The sequence below is a fragment of the Gekko japonicus genome, unplaced genomic scaffold, assembly GCF_001447785.1.
Source record: "Gekko japonicus isolate JY-2015 unplaced genomic scaffold, Gekko_japonicus_V1.1 scaffold699, whole genome shotgun sequence".
Lineage (NCBI taxonomy): Eukaryota > Metazoa > Chordata > Lepidosauria > Squamata > Gekkonidae > Gekko > Gekko japonicus.
The window spans coordinates 38,746-58,115 of NW_015165848.1; the positions used below are offsets into that span (position 1 = coordinate 38,746).

The following is a 19,370-nucleotide window of genomic DNA, read 5'->3' on the forward strand; positions in this document are numbered from 1 at the left end:
AGAGCGTCCCTGGCTTTGGGTAGTCTACATCCTGACTGTGGCTCTGCCTGTGTTCCTTGTCATCCTCTTCTGCTGCTCTGGAAAGGTATGTGGTCTTGAAAGAGCTTGAGGTGTATCCAGTAGGATCAGAACAGAAATAATTTCTGAGAAGCAGTTGACTATGGAGTTGTTTTGGCATTTGTTTCAGAAACAACCAAGTGCTGCAGAGTACAAAAAGACTGATGCCCCTCAGCCCGATGTAAATGAGGAAGAGAAGGTAGAAGAGAGAGACAAGGGAGAAGCAGAGGAAGAGGAGGAAGAAATGATTGAAGAAAAGCCAGGTAAGCCAGATGAATTCAGCAGTAGAAAAATAACTGAGATTTCTCATTCATAGGAACTTATTTAATGAAATTCATATATGCACTTTAGAAGTGAAGCAGAAGACTGACGGTGATGCAGAAACTGCAAGCTAGGAGGAAGAGGAGGAGGAGGAGGAGGAAGAAGAAGAAGAAGAAGCAAGAAAACCCACTGTAGAGGTAAATATTTGGTTGAAAAATTTTGCACTAAAGGAAGTGTAAGTATGCAATCAGCTGTAAACTTTTTCATGAGAGTACTGTGCAGCACAATGCTTTCTGAATTGTGAATCACAAACTCACCACCACCTGTTGATGAGATCACTTCTGTAACTTAGCCCAAAGAATGCTCATCTAGGACCTTTTCTGCGGATTTCAAAAGTCCAATACAGCATAACAATAAGATGCAAAGGAAAAACAAAGCATATTTTGGACTGTGTTCACAGAAATTAGGGTGGTACTGGAAACTTATGTGGCTTAAATTTTATGTCAGTAAAAGATTTCTGTTTATACATTTCTAAATTACATCTGGCAATCACCTGGGAAAACTCAGTTGGGTTTTGTCACGTTCTGATTTCTCCAGTCATCAGGTTTTTGCTACAAGCCAATGGGAATAATTGAAATGAGCCAGCTCCATAAGCCATCTAAACTCACTCTAATTCTGGAGCACTGGAATCTATATCACATGGAAGCAGCTTTATTGTAATAAAAGATACCATTGTCCAGTGCAGCTACATGTGGAATAATTTTTTTAAATAAGTATTTTAAAGAAAACATTGTTACCATGAATGTCCCAGCTTGAAATAAACAAATTGGTACTGCCTTCCATTTATTTCAATACTTCCTAAATAAAATTGAATACTGATTTGTTGATATATCCAAATGAACATATCTGTTTAAAACAGAGTAGAGCCATTACACCTCATACTATGATTGTCTTAGGTTCACAGCTTAATAATGTTAATTGACTATTTTTAGATAAGCGCTCATGACTCCTCTCTTAGAACATGCAGCCATGACAGAGTTTTGTAGGTAGATGCTAGTTGGAGTGAACACTAGAAAGTGGTGCTTTTTTCCAAGTTTCAGTGCTGCTCTTTGCCTGCCCTTCTTTATCATAAAACTGCTCCTGCACCATCACATACAAATTGGTCAGAAGCAAGGGCTGCTGCTGATTGCTAGGCAGTTTCCTATGAGATAAGTTTTAAAACTATTTTTCCAGTTGCTCTGCTATTTCTCCCCTGTCAGGTTTCATGTTAAGACACTTCATTTTAAAAGAAGTATATTATAGCTTGAGCTTATTCTTAAAAAATCTTATCTACATCATAAAATCTTACGGATTGTTATCCACTTGGTTCTGTTGGCTGTGATCCAAAAGAGAAACAAATGTGTAGTAGTCATGAAGTTCCGTTTGACTGGCAGCTGAAGAGGCAAGCCACTGAGCTTTTAAAAGTGGAAAATTGATAGTTCATATTGCTACTTTGAACTGCAGCAGAAAAGGCTAACAAAAATAAAAACCTTGAATTGCTATCATCTGGAGCTCAAGATGAAATTCAGGTGGGAAGGTGACACTCTGGTTTGTTGATGCAGAAGTTGTATTTGCCTTTTCATAGGAAGAAGAAACTGCAAATAGATCCCCCAGAAACAGAAAACCAAGAAGAGAATGAAATATCCTAAGAACTTGATCTGGTTAATTTTCCCCAAGATGGTTTTGGGAGAGGACCTTGGATACCTTTTGCTGAAACTCAGAAAAACCTCAAGACTTCACCATCCACAGGTTCCTGTCAAATGCTCTTCAATGTACATGAGTGTTTAGCAGTAAAATATTCGCAGTTGTGTTTTTAAATAGAGTATTCCTGTAGAAAGAGAGTGCATTTAACACAACCCTGCTATGGATTTCTGAAATGTTACACGAACTAATGTTTTTCTTTTGTGTTTAAAGAATTGTTTTGTTTTAAATAGAATGGTAGATTTGCCAGTCTCAAACTTGGCTTTAAATTAATGTATTAACCTATCAATGGAAATGAGCATCAAACCATAGAAAAATGGTAGCTGGTGTGTAGCTTTTATAATTAATTTTTTTTACAGATGGACATTCTTATACAATATTTCTCTTGATTTGATCATGTTAAAGCAAAGTTGTCAATGCAATGCATTAACTTTTCAGTTTCAGTCAAAAATAGAATGGGCAATTAAAATTCATTAGAAGAAACAATATCAAGTGTTCAAATATTTTTTCCTCCTTTTTCATTGGAGAAAAAAAAAAGCCCTAGGCCATGAACTATCCATGTTGGGCATGGGTACCATCTACTTAACAGTATTTTCATTCGGCCTGATTTTGGGAGCAGGTTTTGATTTAAGGTACTAAGACTGAGACTGGATGTCGTGGTTTTTTTTTTTTTTTTAAAGCCCTTAAACTCCTCTCTGTATGGAGTTTGTTTTCATTGTGTTTGGGTTTTCTATTTTTTTGTTGGTTTTAAAATTCTTTCCTCCCATTACTGCTTCTGCTGTTCTACAGTTCCTGCAGAATGCAGCATGGCTGCTACAGAATACATATGTTCAGCTCACTGTTAAGTCTGTTCAGTTTTTTAAAAAATCTCAAAAGGTAGAAATATTTCTGGGGTCCAAATGCTGTGGACAGGGCAGTGTTGCTAACTTTCTCATTGTTGCCATTGTATGTACGCTAATGACAGAGACAAGATGAGTGAAGTGTAGGCAAGATGATCTAAGACTTGCACCCAAAAGCAGATGTCAGTATTTGTGGCTAAAGGAGGAGCATGTAAAACAAATTGTTGGGTATATGTAACAGTTTGAGTCTCCATCTGCTCTTCATGTATCAAACTGTGTTGTGAATTTAGGGGGTTCCAATTCCAGCTGAATAAATTTTTTTTAAAAAATGTGTTTCATTGAGTATCTAGCAGTTCAAAGCCCTTTTTGTGTAGAATACAGAAAACTATCAGAACGTATGCCTCTACAAGGATAAAACTGTAATCCCTTCACTGTATTAGAGCACGTAGGGGTAAGATTAAATGTCTCGAGTGCTATCTGTTGTCCTCTATTCAGGTACATATGGGCAAAATTGTGTTTTGTGCATTGACTAGAAACACTCCAGGGTTTTATTAATGGATAAAAAATTCACAAAGTGGTCAGACTAGTTCAGAAAACATTTTTAATGGCTGCCTAGAAACAGAGCTTTTGCTGCATATGAGGTATGGTTATCATGTTCAAATTCACAACCATAAATTCCCTACTGACCTTGACATGGTCAATGGATAGATTTTCCAAGCCAGCTAAAAGTGTGTACTTGTGGACCATTTTATTTAGAAAATAAGTTTTTTGCAATTGTTAAACTTTGCTAATTACCTGACATTTCCACAATGTCACTGCTGCCTTATTGGGAGCTATAGGGCTTACAGGCATGGCTTTCTTAATTAGAGCATTTTAGTCACTGATCTAAAACAGTTAGACAGCAAGTAAAAAATGGAACTGCTGTCACTATCTGTCTCCTGTCTTATTCCAACCCATGGTTGATATGCAGTTACCATTTGCAGTGTGTACTGTTTTAAAATGTTTGAGTTAAAACTGTCTGTCTTTGTGCACAAATTACTTCAACAACCCCTTTTTTCTTCTATGAAACATGTGTTCCTTTTTTCTCCAGCACACTGTGAAAAATGAAATATTAATTTCATTTTCAAACAAAGCTCTTGAGTTGATATCTAAACATAATATTTTTTCTGGCTTCCATATAACCTCTTTAGAAGGCTTTTCTGTTTGCATGCTCTGGCTCTTCTGATGTCAGTGAAATTTTAAAAGGCACTACAGTAACATTTTGCAGTCTGTTGCTTGAAATGTACTGCTTTAAAAAACCTTTAGCCCAGTGTTTAACTGTGAACCCATATTAAGTAATGTGCCACACTGAGAGGGGACTATTGCATTAGCTATATAAGAAAGAAGGATTCAAATAGATTGCAGTTTTCAAATAACAAGCTCTGACTCTGACCAGATAGATGTTTTTTTAAAGTACTTCAGCCTGAAATCTGCTCAAAATCTATAAAGATACAACTAATAGTGGGGAAGCTGAGTCCTATATTGCATTAGGAAGGGTTTAAAAAAATGCATTAGGAAGTGTTTTTTTAAAAAACCCTTTCCCAAAACATAACTTCAGATTGCACTGAATAGGATGCAATGGCTTATACTTTTGTCTGGAAAATAGTAAATTGCATTTAGAAATTTCAAAACAATGTTTGTTAGTATATTGGGTACTAAAAAGTAGATACTATTTAACAAGGTAATGCTCCTTCAGTGAATGTGGCATGCCTTCGGATATTTTACAATGCTAATTTACGTAAATTAAAAATGCAGATGGTAAAATGCACTGAGACTCAATATTTTGGCTGTTATGGATGATAGAAGTCCCATGCAATCATTAATGGGGAAAGGTATCCTAGTTCTTCAATGCTTGGCTTCTCTTAATTTGTGGCAGTAAATATGGTGCTAATGGCTACTACTTGGCACCCTTCTGCCTCCTGCCCACTATAGTTTTCTAAGTGCCAGTACTGCATCTGTACAATGCCAGCAAGTGTTAGTGAATAAGACTGTGACTTCTCAAAGTCCTGACTGTTAAAGAACTGAATATTTGGTATGCATATATAATATATTGGTTAAGTTATGAAGAAATGTAAGCTTACGCTGATTAATAAAGAAACACAAAACTACCCTTGTTTCATTTTGTCAAGTCTGCTATAATGTTTTTATGCTTTGGGTTTAAGGCAAAGCTAAGATAGAGGAGAAGATTCAGCAAGGACCTCTAAAGGAAATTTCTGCCTTTTGTAAGCCTATGAGACCAGCGAGCACTGAAAGAGACAAGCATTTAACTAGTGCCATCAATAGGCTAAAGGCACAACAAAAATATTTTGCAATGTATTGTTCAAAAGTGTTGTTGAATTGCTAAATACCAGTTACTGTCATGAATTGCATGCCCTTGCTGCTGGTAAGCATTGGGAAAAAATGCAAATAGGTTAAAGTGAGCAAGATGCATTTAGAAGTCTGCTTATTACTGAGTTAAGTATCTTAAGGTTCATGGAGAATCCTTTAGCTCTGTTCATTAAATTCCATAATGCTTTGGCTTGTTCATGCTGCTTTGTATGGCTTGATCTGTCATACCGTCAGGAAGACCAGGCATGGCAGGCTTTCAGTCTGTCATAGTTCTACAAAAGATAACTGGTGGGAAATTAAAATTGGTTGGAAACAGTAAAGCTCTAGGGAAAATAGAGACTATCAAGCCTCTTATTTAGTATGCATAGTTAAAGTGGGTGAATTTAACTATTAATGAACTTAGGACATGAAGCATTTAGTGTAGTCAGCTGAACTGAATGAAAACAGGTGAGTGGCTTTTAAAATTGATTAGATATGCAGATTTAGGCTACAGAGAGCTGGTTCTGATCCTTGTTTATCCTTAAAGTTCACTGTAGCCCAGGGCCAGTGCAAACCTGACTCTGCGCTCAGAGTAAAATTGAAGGGGAAAGTGGAGAATAGCACTACACACACCCTAAGCTTGGGGGCAGGTGGGATGAAAGTACAGTGAACGCTTCTGTAGACTTGACATCCTATAAATTCTTTTTGTGTGGTTAATGACTGTCAGAATATTTTGAGTCTGGCACTTTGTACACACATTAAAATTGTGAGACCAGTGACCTAATACTACATGCTTTTATTTGATTATTTTTGAGTCAGTGCTGTGTTGGCCTGAATCTTTCTACTTCTGCAGATTTCATAGATTTTATCACCTTCAAGTACCTTGGGAAAGTGCTGCTATTCCTGTGGTAAAGTGCTGTTGCTTGGTTGTATTTCATAACTAATTTCCAAACTCCAGTATTCTTGTACATCTGAGCTTTGACATAGACTGTCATCCACTGAAGTCTTGGAGGCAAAGTAGATCTTTTTGTAATCAACCCCCAGGCTTCACATTGCTGTCCCCACACGCTGCTTTGTTTATTTTTAGGTTCTTTAGAAAACCTATCAACCTACTATAGGACCATGCAAGGTACTGTAGTGGATTCAGGGCTCTAGTCGGGGGGGAGCTCTCAGGTACGGAGCTCCGGAAGAGAACCTCTAGGGGGCGGGGCGGTCACGTGGTGAAGCCCCGCCCCTTCTTTACCCCGCCCTCTGCTTCGATCCTCATTCCGTTTGGGAATGAGGATGAAGCAGGAGGGTAAGTAGCCGGGCCTTCTGACACACTTCCGGTGCTGTCAGGGGGTGTGGCCTTCTGTCACTTCCGGTGATGTCAGGGGGCGTGGCATATGCAAATGAGTTATGCTAATGAGTTATGTTAATGAGCTCCGGCAGCTCTTTTTCTACAACAAGACCCCTGAGTGGATTGTTTCAGAAGGCAGCCATGTTAGCCTGCAGTAGAACAGTCCAGTGGCACCTTAAGAGACCAACAAGATTTAGTGGACTGGGTAAGCAATGTGACCCTAATGAGGTGCCATATACGCTTTTCAAAGACAAGCTTTTCTCTTGTTGACGGGGTGCCTGTGCTAAACTATCCGAATGTCTTCTCTTGGCGTATTTTCATCAACAGTAACATGAAGCTGTGAGGCGAAAGGCGCTGAAGAAGTTACACAGGCTCATTCTCCGTATGGGCAGAGGAGGGAGCGGCGCGCGCACTACTCGTCAATCATAACGCTCCGCCCTTTAGACTCTTCCGGAAAGGTCGTGCTGCTTGTTGGGGGAGGGGAAACGAAGAAGCAAGGCGGAGGGGGGGATCTTCCCGCACCGCCTCCTGTCTGACCCCTTTCTAATCTTTATGCTCTATTGGTTTGCCAAAGTGTCCGTCAAATCCCAACGGCAATGAGTGTGTACGTGCTGTGACGTCAGGCACCACCGAGGAAAGTCCGCCCCCTCTGAACTGGGCTGGCTTTCAAGGCGCGGGGGGGGGAGGGAAGAAAAGGGGTAAAACAATTTCAAGATGGCGGCGACTGAGGCGCGGATAACAATGGGAGGTGGGAGGCCTCGGTGGCTGTGGGCCTGAGGTTGTGGGGAGGGGCGGCAGGGGACGGAAGGTCGGCGCGGGTGGCCGGGCCTCCGCTGGACACAGTGGGCTGGTCCGGTCCCGAGGAGACTGGGGCGCCCCCGCCTGGGAAGGGCGGCGGCAGGAGCAGGCGAAGAGTTGTGGCTGAGGGCTGCCCGGTGTCCTTCGCTGTGAGTCATGGCGCCGTGAAGAGGCGCCTGGTGCGGAGACCTTTCGGTCGCTCCCTTTCTTTCTCCCCCTCGGCTCATGGTCCTGCCCCCTTGTCCCATGGCGGACTTCGTGGTGCCGCGGCACAGCGCGGTCATGGAGCGGCTCCGCCGGCGGATCGAACTATGCCGGCGGCATCACAGCGCTTGTGAGTCCCGCTACCAGGCCGTGTCCCCGGAGCGCCTGGAGCTGGAACGTCAGCAGACCTTCGCTCTTCACCAGCGCTGCTTGCAGGCCAAGGCTAAGCGGGCCGGGAAACACCGCCAGCCGCCGCCGCCTCCGGCAGCACCCCCTCCAGCTGCCCCCTCGCAGCCGCCACCCTCCGTTCCGGCCCCGGGTTCTGCCGCTACCTCCACTTCTTCCGACAGGACCGGAGCCAATGGCCTCGACGCCGACACCTTTCAAGGCGAGCAGCAGCAGCAGCAGCAGCAGCAGCAGCACCCGGGCCGCAGCAGCGCCCTCATCGCGGTAAGGTCCCAGCTGATGCGGCCTAGATGGCCCCGGAGCTCCTTGGGCCTGTTTTTTTGGCTTTGTGGGAAAAGGCTCGAAGTGTACCTATACTCTGGTATTAGAGTTTCTTAAGAGTTTAGAAGAGTTGTGGTTTGAAACGAAGAATTTTTAACTTTTAAGTGGTAACACTTCAGATAACTGTTCTTCAGAGACTTTGAATTCCTAATATTGGAAATAGGAGAAAAGATGCTGGGATTCTCCCCCCGCCCCGCCTCCGTTTTGTAGAAAAGAACATCGTTTTGTGTTTGTTACATAACTTCTAAAGAGAATGCTATAGTAAAAATATAAGGAACTATCCAACTTCTGTAGATAGTTATATGGACATATAAAGCTGCTTTATACAGAGTCAAGATCATTTAGCTCAGTATTGTTTACTCTGGTAGCCAGAATCTCCAGAGAAGGGTCTTACCCCAATACCTGTCACCTGAGATTTTTTAGCTGGAGATGCCTGTCTGTAGGGGAATGAGCAAAATGGCAACATGTTGAGGTGGTATTGTGATCAAATTAAAAAGTAAGCTCATAGATATGCTTTTAAAATTGCTCTCTTTATGCATGCAGATGGACTGGTTCTTGATTCATTACCTGAATGTGGCACTATTACTGGTATAATCTATGTAAGCAGAAAATCTAGATATTAGTATTTTGGGGGATTGCCCAATTGGTCTGCATACCCATTGTATCATCTTGGTTACATATTTTATATTATTATATACTTCCTGTGTGTAACTCTGCCATACAATAAACAAATAAATATGTAGGCAGCCGGTTGAGTGCATACAGGGCTAAGGGTTGGTGAGGCGTTCGTGATGCCCTAATCATATCCACGTAAACAGTCATTTGGCAGCAAACATGCAGAAGGGTGGTATTTATTTCCCACATCTTACAACAGTAAATGGCCGCTCCACATATGTTGATTCTGGGAGGGAGATTATGTATATAGTGGATGAGAATTTTGCTCCAGATACTGTTCTGTTCCTAAATGAATTTATCTCAACAGGTTAATTATGTGGATAGTGTGATGCCAGATAATGATGGAGGTTTTATTTCTTTTCCAAGAAATAAACTGTGGGTTTTGAAGATGTTCTCGGAAGGATATATTCTGTGTGTATCAGAGTACATCCCTCCCCCGATTTACTGATTGACCAGCATAATAAGGTTAAGGAAGGTATTTAATAGTTGATACCAGTTTTCACAAGTAATTAGAAAGGAGTTCTTAAAATTTAAAGATCACAGCAAAGCTGTTGTAGGTTTTTTAACAGGTTTATATGCTGAAATGTTCTCCTTGCAGCTATGAATAGGACTGTTACTGTTATTCCCAAAGTTCAAGCTACAGAAACAAACATTAATTCAGTGTAACACAGTAACAAATATAAGAATTTAAAGAGCTGCTTTATGGGGAGTCCAACTTTTAACCGAGAACTGTCAACTCTGCCTAGCAACAGTGCCCCCTAGAGGTCTTTCCCTGTCCTGCTTCATGAAATTCATTAACCAGAGATAACATGGATTGAGCCTGAGACTTTATACTAGTTAAGCTTGTGTTCTGGCACTAATAAGCTATGGCCTTTCTGAAATAACACAATGACATTTTTGGCCTGCTGTTCTTTTTTGAAGTGTTAGCGACACTTGGTAATTTCATTACTGAAACAGTGCTCAGACTCCAAGAGGCATGCTGTAATTTTTTAGACTTGTAGACCTATTCCCTGAAATATATAGTTTGTTTGAACAAGTCCATTAAGGAGGGAGCAGTAACATACTTCAAGCAAAGAGTCAGGACAGGTTTTCACTGAAACCTAGAATACTGATTTCGATATCTTTCCCATTTTTCATGTGTAAGTTCAATCATATCTATTTTAACTTTTATATATTTTATGTTAGACTTTGACTACCAATGAGAGCTGTCAATTTTTTTGGGTCAGAAATTTCAGTTTATTTATGGCAGTGGTCCTCACTCTGCAACTCACGGGAAGCCACATTTACAGTTACTCTCAATCAAAAGAGCTACATTTACTTCCACCCCTGACATGAGACTTGCAGCTTATCCATGCTTTTGGATTCATGGTAGAAACCATCTGCCAACCACAGTCCCCACCGAACAAGGGTCTTGCCTGCTTTTCTGAAACATGGAGCAGGTGTCATAAGGGGAAGGAGTGTTCAGAAAAGCCACAGGTGGCATGTCAAATTGGATCCTGAGTAACTGAGTTAGTGCTACTACTTATGGATGCAAAGAGACAAATATTCTGTATTTGAAAATACATCCCATTCTGTGCTGGAAAGCTAAGGATTGGGCCAGGCGGATCTTCTGCCAGTGGAAGGAAGGGCATGATTTTCATTGATTTTTTAATTATTATTTCCCACTTTAGGACCTCACAGGACACCCTACATTGTTCTGAAGGGAACCCCAGAAATAGCATTTGGGGGTGTGGAATGTACTGTGGGGAAAAGGCAGAAATATTTGTTCTTTGAGTGGTGCTCTGTTCACTGTACGTTGTATCCAATCTTAAGTTTTATTTAAGGTACTTAAAACCAATCCAGAAATACAGCTAATATTTTGTTAATAGACTTCCTACTTGGATTGAAATGCAATTTTAAGGGTTACTACTTGTAGCTCATTCAAGCGAACAGTTGAAGTTGGTTTACACTAATTTTAGAGGGGTATCTGCTAGTTTCTTATAGTCAAACACATGTTTTGTTGCATCAGCTGTTGTGAACCAGGGACAACCTTTTTAGATGCTCAGACTTGTCAGCCATTTTTTTCATAAGAGTCCTTTTGAAATTAGGGGATGCCTTTGATAAAAAGGTATTTGAGTTGTGCTGAATGTGGATTGGATCTCTGTCTTGCATTAAAATGTTGAATCTAAATTCCTCAACATCATGTGCACCTAGGAGATCTATTTGCACAAGAAGCTGATGTGTAAAATAGAAAGATTTTACTATTTGAATTATTACTAACTACATTGCTTTCTTTTTGTGGTACGTAGCTTACTTTGACTACTGCAACACCTTGGCATACAGTATTTTTTAAAAAGTCTTTTGTATGTTGAAAACTTCTTTATATATTCATCCTGTATGATAGATGGAAAGACTCTCAATTTGATTGCCAACCATTGTGGATAGTCTGTTCTATATAGTGTGTGGGGGAGATGAGAAATGTTTTTTTTAATGTATTATTAATTATTTTGTTTCTAGTCCAACTTCCTCATCAAGACTCAAAGTGATTCTGGAAATGTTCACTCCATTTTGACTTGAAAGTGATTTTTAAAGTATCCCATTCATTCTAAAAACCTTGCTGTAGAATTCTTCCTGTAAGAGTTTGTTACTGTCCTAGTGAGCTTCAATTTATAGTGGCCTTTTTCCAGATGTCACAAACCAAACAGAGATTTGCACATGACAGACACAAACCTGACTTCTAGGTAGACTCATGAGCTCTCTCCCTTTGCATGGCATAGGATAGGTTGAGCTCCTTCAGTTTTACTAGATATTGGTACTGAAATTGATATCTGAAAGTAAGCCTTGGCTAGTTGAGAGTTTTCTTCCCCACAAACTGGGGTTCTCAGCTGTGATGAAACCATGTTTTAGAATCCCTGTTTGTGGGGAGGAAACTCCATTTGCCCAGTGCCTGCATTCTGACATCCCAGTAAAATTGGAGCTTCTGAGCCCTCTGTGTGTGTAGCCACAAGAAGCGAGGTCAGTCACAAAAAGAAGTTTGTTGTAACATCTGAGAATAGCCAGTGAAACTTATTTCCTTGTCTAAAATGTTTATACTATCCTCTCCACATATCTGCAAGACTTAGAACAAGAATTCTTTAAAATTATGTCATTTGAAAAAAGAGATTCAGCTCGGCAGGTAGAGTGGAGGTGTGTTTCTCAGCTGCTCAGGCATGGATATCAATCACTGAATCTGGAAGATCTGTCTAAAAGGTTCCTGTATAGGATATGGGAAGGGGAGCAAAATAAGTACATACTACCTATGGCATTTTAAGTCGTCGTGATCTTTGCATGGGGTAGAGTCAGACGTTTAGTGTGCCTGGTCCATTAGTCATTTCTTTGTTTAGATACTGGCTGGATAGAGCTGGGTCAGAGTTAGAAGGATGGGGCATTTTAATCTTTGGCAGTGATGAGTGGATAAGGTATTGAGGTTGTGAGAAGATCCTTTGTTGTGACACACTCTTAAATGGAATGTGCCCAGCTTAAGGCTATAGTAGCACAGAGTGCAACAGTTTGCACCTCTTTTTCAGGGATTGTATTTGAATTTTTTCTTATAGAAGCTAAAGATATTTATCCTTTTAAATCCCATCAGTATGACAAATAGCACAATTTTAATATGCTAACTAAGCTATAAATGATGCATTTTATGTCGGTAAATCAGTAGAAGTTTAGGTTTGATAGGAAAGTAAGTACAGCATATGTATTGATTTTTCCCAAAGTTTCAGTGTGTGTTTTTCAAAAACAAACAGAAAAAAGCTAGAACTGTCCCACACCTCCTCTGGTGTTGTGAAGAGTGAGGATTGGAGAGCATCAGACTATGAAGGTGGGATAAACCTCTTATGAACCGATATTCTCTTGTATGGAGAATACTTTCTGAGGTTTAGGGAAGGTAGCCATTCATAGTGTGATATTTGATTATTAGGAATATACAGTAGTTTAGACTGCATGGTGACTAGCCTACTTGGTGTGAAGGTTGCAGACACCACACACTGTCTAGATAGACTAACAGTATGGGGGAGGTGTCAGCAGTTGTGGTACAAATGAGGGACATGTTGAGAGTATCATTGCTCTGTATATCAAAGAGAACTTGGGGTCAGATAAGCTAGAAATATTTATGGAATAAACTTTCCCCACAGAATCACTATAAGTAAAGATACCAGGCCTCAAGGGTTACTCAAAAGTAAGGGTGTACTATCCCACCCCTGTCAAAACCGTGAGGCAGATCTCGAGCTGGAGAGGGAAATAAGGGAGGTGACTAAAGTAGGAAATGGTGTCATACTAGGTGACTTCCTCTACCCTAAAATTGACTGAGTGAATATGTGCTTGAGTCCTGATGTAGAAACAAGGTTTCTAGACATCATAAATGACTGTGCATTGGTACCATTGGTCACGAAGTGAGCTTGAGGTATAGAGACCCTGGACTTGGTTCTCAGTGGGGCTTCAGACCTGATGCCAGGTGGTATAGATGTTATTACACTGACTGGGAACAATGACATTAATCCATTCATGTTGATTAAAGCTGCCCCCAAAGTCTTGGACAGTCAATTTTGATTTCAGAAGAGGGAACTTTGCAAAAATGAGGGGACTAGACAGAAGGAAAAAAATGAGAATTGAGAGAGTTTAGTCCCTACAGGATGCTAGAAACTATTTAAAACCACTAATTGAGGCCCAGATCGAATGCCTTCCCTAGGTTAGAAAAGGTTACCACCAAGTCTGAAAGGATGGCTGCATGGCTGATTATTCGTCAAGGAATAGCTCTAAAAGGCAAAAAGATTTCTTTTAAAAACTGGAAGCTTTCTCCAAATGAGATTAACAGAAAGGATCGCAGGTTCTGCCAAAACAAACATAAATTTACAGTAAGGTGAGCTTTACATTAAGAGAGTTTGAGAAGCAGTAATTTACAGTAAGAGAATTTGAGAAACAGATTGCTAAAAATATTTGAAGAAATGCTTATTGTTTGTCCTACTATATCAGGAGGAGAAAACTGGCAAGGGAGATGGTTGGGCTTTGGATAACAAAGGAATAAAAGAACAAAGTTTGAGTCCAGTGGCACCTTTAAGACCAACAAAGTTTTATTCAAGGTATGAGCTTTTGTGTGCATGCACGCTTCCTCAGATACATTGAAATGGAAGTTCAGTCCATACATACAGGCCCTCAGATAGGAACAACCAGGGAGACGTTTTGTATAATGCAATTAATACTATATTGAAATTTATACAAATATTTATAAAGTGTAAATCAACATTTAAAGTGCTTAGTTTATAAATTCATAGAAAACTCACAGAAAAATCACCTATTAGTTTATACATAAAATTCCAGTATATTCAAGAGAATCACAATACATAAAGAGAATCACAATACATTAATACATTTAACGAAGCTTCTGGCTTGAGTCTTTGTTTCGATCCTGAACTTCATCAGAAGTAAATTCTCTTATTCATTATGTTGCTACAACACAATGTTACAAATACATATTTACTCATCTTAAAGAAGCAAATTAGCATACTGAAGATGTTTTAATAGATGCAGAGACCAAACAGGAATAAGAAGCTAAGTTTATGTGGTTACCATTTGTTTGGTTTTGATTACTGGGTGGGGGCAACAGTGGAGCAAATAAATACGTCAAAATAGGAGACTAATGTGTAAATATACCCTTCTTAATAGTGGAATGCTGACTAAATAACTGAGATCCTGTTGTTACAGTCCATTTGTCTCCTCTCAAGCATGGATGTAACTAACAGCATACTTTTCTTGGAGGTGGGGTGAATGGTTGTGCAGTGTTATGTCTCCTCTGTCACCAGATCAGAGAAATACATTCCAATATTCATTGCGTTACATTACAGTTACATTACAAGGAATGAAAGGATTGCTTAAGGAAGATGAAAAGATGGCAGAGAAACTGAAAAGTATTTGGGTCTGTTTTCACTGTGGAAAATGAGCCAAAAATATAGGCAAAAATACCTTATCAGTATTTTCCAGGTATATTTCGGCATCCCAAATGTATCTGGGGTTTCTTGGGAAAACTGTAAAAAAATCCTGTGAAAATCCCGGCTATATTCAGGAATTACTGGTAGCTCTGAAAACAGCAAGAGGCAGGGGCAGATTGCTCCCGCCTCTCACTCTTTGTTGGGCTTCTGCATTCCCTTTAAACTTTAAAGAGGCTGCAGAAGACAGCCCCCACTGGCTAGGCTTGGGGCTGGGTGGCCTCTCCTGCAGCCTGGTTTAAACCAGGCTGCAAGGGAAGTCAGCTCAGGATCAGCCTCGGTTGGGGCTGGCTCCTCTTGCAGCTCAGTTTAAACCGAGCTGCAAGAGAAGTCAAGCCAGGATCAGCCAGGGTGGCAGGAGCTGAGAGCTCTCTGCTACCTTGGGTGGTGTGGGACTGGCTCCTCTTGTGGCTCGGTTTAAACTAAGCTGCAAGAGAGGATCAGCCAGGGTGGCAGGAGCTGAAAACCACTCCTCCTGCCTCTCCTGCTGTGTTCTCAGTTTTCTTTGCACTAACAAGAACACTGGCTTTCTGCTTTGGTAAAGGACTTTAATAATTTTGCTAACAGGAATTGAAAGTTAGATGACTCTTGTAAAAAAAACATAACAGACTGAATCTTATACTTAAAAATTTCAAGCCTTGTATTTGAAAGTCCAGGGAAAAATTCCTGAGAAATCAACAGCAAATAGGGACGTGTGTGTGTGTATTCAAAACCAATCTTCATATCTCCCGGCTCTGGTGGTTTGAGCGTCAGGCTCCTTATGGGCTCTGCTGGCAGGTGGTATGGCCAGGCACACCATTCACCTTTGAACTGGGCTATCTGCCACACCTCAATATCTGCCCACCTGTCGGGTGAACCAACCACGCCACTCACTGTTCAGACACAGAGAAGGCCAAGAGAGGCAGCGGCAGTTGGGTGCCGCTGCACCTCGACATCTGCCCACATGACAAACCAACGGAAGCCATGGGGGCTTTGAAGTCAGCGGGGGCACCCCCCAGATGCCCCACTGTAGCTATGGGCCTGTGTCAATGTCAGGCATACCTCGGAGTCCGATAACATGCAGGCTAATTCTACCTCTCTGAGTACTGCACCATTCCTGGCTGGGAGATTATGTGACTAGGAAGAACCATGCCATCACTATTGATAATTACCTGGTCTGTGGGACTATGTGATGTCTTCCTCCTATGGAAACCTGTGTTTGCTGGGACTTGTCTACCAGTACTGGTTCATTGTAGGAGAGCTGAATGGCAGTGCAGCATTTGGGGGTAATTGTACACCCTGTTGCTTTTAATGGGTCAATAGATGTTTCTATTAGCAGGCCACATAACCTCTTGCATAGGAAATGAGGTAGCTGTTTTTCTTTATGGATCAGTACTTTGGTAGCGATAGCTGATATTTACTTTTTGCAAGTAATTTTAACATTTGGTTGTAATGATGTTTTCTGGGTCACAAAACACTAGGACTGACTGAGTGCTTTTGAGTTTAACTAATGTTACATAGATAAACCAGGTAACCAACTTTTTTGCTGTACTGTGTACAGCAGTTCTGATTCAGCAGAAAAGTTTTTGTAAATTTCATATACTCTCTGTATATTTTTATTAGAGCTGTAAAATATGAGGGGGGTTTGCAGTTTTCTCCGACGCATACATTACAGTGCAGAATAGCTTAGTACAGAGAAAGAGGGGAAGATATGTTGCTGTAACATTTAAACATTTTCCAAGGGTTGTAAAATTCTAGTGTTACCTTTTCGCTTGAGGATTTTCTGTGCCTGCAGAATGTGTTTCCAGTGCTTGCAGTCATATATGCACAAGACGTAACACAAGAAAAAATTTAAAAGTAACATTTTCAATAGTTTAAAGGTGGCTTTAGTAAATGCAATTACATCCCTAACTGCTATTAATTAATGTTGGTTACTCTTCAGACATCTTGTTCATATTTTCCCTTTTATTCTGATCTAGGAGCTAATTATCAGATTCCCCCTGAAAGACTTAATCAAGATGTTAAAGGTACAGATGCTGCCAGAAAAAAACGATTCCATTAATTTTCAAAGCAGTATAGTTGTCTAACAACATTAAATAGATTAAAAACATTCAGTATCTTGGCAAACTGAAAGGGAAATCAATACTGTTTCCTTTTCTTTGAGATTTTGTCTTAGAACAGGATTTTCTTGCCTTAGGACTAATTTGGCGGGGCTGCTGTCTGACTCATTTGCAAAGCTTTTGTAGATTGCTATTTTGAGAGAGGTGTACATGTTGAAGTGTATTACCTGACTATTTTATATAGATTGTTAAATGTATAATTCTCTGCATAAGCTGAAAAGTTAAAGAATGCAGTGCAGGGTTTAATCATGTGGAGGGCAATAACTGAAGCATATTCACAATGTTCTTGGTAGTCAGAAAATAATTATAGGCAAGTTCTTCCTGCATTCTTTGACTGCATACTTTACGTTTCTAGAACATTACATATGTAATATTGGGCGATTGTTATTATAGCTGGTTCATAACATGATAAATAAACTATTAAGGAAGAGTTTATACTAAGCAGTCTGCTTGGGAAGTTTCTTGAAATAGGATTTGTTTTAGGAATTGTATAGAAGGGAACACTGGCCCAAGTCCAGCATTTCCAGAGATTACAGCAGCATGATGAGATAATATATATTTCTCAAATGAATCTCTTCTATTTAAATCGGTTTGCACTACTTGTTAAAGTTTGAATTGAACTCTGCCCATGAGCCTTGTATTCAGCCCTACCACAGGCTTGATAAACCTCTGGGCGGTTTGCTGTTTGGGTGAGTTTGCAAAATAAGGGTATTTAAATACTTGGCATGTCTCAAAAACATGGTTAAGGTACATTGTCAAAAAAAGAACATAAGAAATGCCTGCAGGATCAGTCCAGTAGTCCATCTTGTCCAGAATTCAGTTTCATACAGCATCAGCCAGTTGCCCTGAGGGCCCAAAAAGGGCATGGAGAGGCCTTCTGCTGATGCTGGCTTCTAGCACTGATTTTCAGAGGCTTACTACCTCTGTATCCCTTTTCTTATCACGACGAGTAGCTATTAATGAATTTATTCTTCATTAATCTGTCACCCATCAACTTCATTGGGTGCCCCTGAGTTCTAGTATTATAGGAGAGGGAGAAAAAGTTCTCTCTATCTTCTTTCTCCACCACATGCATCAGGGCTCAACAAATCTGAGGCAACAGGTCCATAAACTTGTAAAAATCTCAGAATGAATTATTTTAAATTATATTTAAACTGTATTTTAAGAATAATGTAAACATTATGAGAGAAAACAGTATCAAGTCAAAATCTTGTCTTCTATGGGTGTAGACCAGGCCTCTGGAGAACAGGTCTACCTGCCCATTTCCACTATATTGGTAGCCCTGGCCTCTAGAGAATAGGTCTATCCACCCCTTTCCACTGTATGGGTAGACCTGGCCTTGGACCGTCTGTTGTGAGGACAGCCAGGGTTTTCCTCATATTTATGTATATACTACCATACTTTTGTAATAGCTTGAATAAAATTATGTGAAACTGAAGAGTTTAAGATTAGCTTTTGTGGTAGCAATAATCAGAAGATATGGTCATTAACAGTGCCATCTTGTCCTTCCAAGCCCATTGACATCAGGGGAATTAGAAGAGAGTAGCTCTGTTTATGATGGCATTACAAAATACAAAAGCCCAAGGCTGAAAAATGAGTCTAGCTTCTAAATTGTTAGTCCTAAAACAAACAAAAATTTGTCAAGGTTTGTATTTTGTATCCTCTTTCTTTCTAAACTGAACTTTCTAAACAGAAAAGCACACAGCTTTGTCCTAATAAGAAAGGTTCTCCAAATCCTTACATTGCAGTCCTAGTCAGTTACACCCTTCTAAATCCATTGAAGTTAGGGTAACTAATTTTAGGGTGGTAGTGCTAATAAATTTGGTTCCCCCATCTGTACTTTTGTAAGTTCTGTGGTATCTTCTTTTGAGATACAGTGAACAGAACTGTACACAGTGTTCCAAATGAGGCAGCATCATACATCATCACAGATTTATACTATCCATTTTATTTTCAGTTCCTTGTTTTATAATCCCTACCACGGATTTTGCCTTTTTCTCTGCTGCCACACAGTGATTTGACACTTTCATCAAGCTGTCCACTGCACGTCCAAGATTTCTTTGCATTTCAGTCTCCATCCGCTCAGCATATATTTAGCGTTAGGATTTTTCTCCTATGTGCATCATCTTGCACATCAATATTGAACATCATTTCTCTGTTGCTATCCACAACCTTTATCCACTCACCCAAATTGGGGAGATCTTCTGGAGTGCTTCAGAATCCACTTTAGATGTCACTATCCTGAATAATTTGGTATCATCTTCAAAGTTGGCTATTGCATTCCCAAGCTCTGCCTTCTGTGTCCCTGCTGGAGATGGGTGGTAAAAAGAGAGAGGGCTTTTTCCGTGCAGACATCTTACCTTTGGAATGCCTTCCTCGAGGCATGTGGGGTTGTCTACCTTACTGTCCTTTACATACCAAGCCAAAACATTTTTTTAATGTTTTGGTTTTTTGCTACTCTGGCTTTTTACTGAGGAGATTCTATCTTTTTAGATTGTTTTTAGTT

General features: G+C 40.2%; 2 protein-coding genes across 2 annotated transcripts in view; both read left to right on the forward strand.

Annotated features, from left to right (window-relative positions):
* The window catches only part of CANX (calnexin), a 30,862-nt gene extending 25,818 nt beyond the window's left edge, over positions 1–5,044 (forward strand). Inside the window, 4 exon segments of the mRNA XM_015411085.1 lie at positions 3–85; positions 188–320; positions 409–515; positions 1,943–5,044. Coding sequence (XP_015266571.1) covers positions 3–85; positions 188–320; positions 409–515; positions 1,943–1,996 — 377 coding nt within the window. The 3' untranslated portion in view covers positions 1,997–5,044.
* Positions 5,045–7,304: 2,260 nt separating this feature from the next.
* The window catches only part of MAML1 (mastermind like transcriptional coactivator 1), a 42,151-nt gene continuing 30,085 nt past the window's right edge, over positions 7,305–19,370 (forward strand). The window contains exon 1 of the mRNA XM_015411087.1: positions 7,305–8,034. Coding sequence (XP_015266573.1) covers positions 7,606–8,034 — 429 coding nt within the window. The 5' untranslated portion in view covers positions 7,305–7,605. The remainder of the gene's footprint in view (positions 8,035–19,370) is intronic.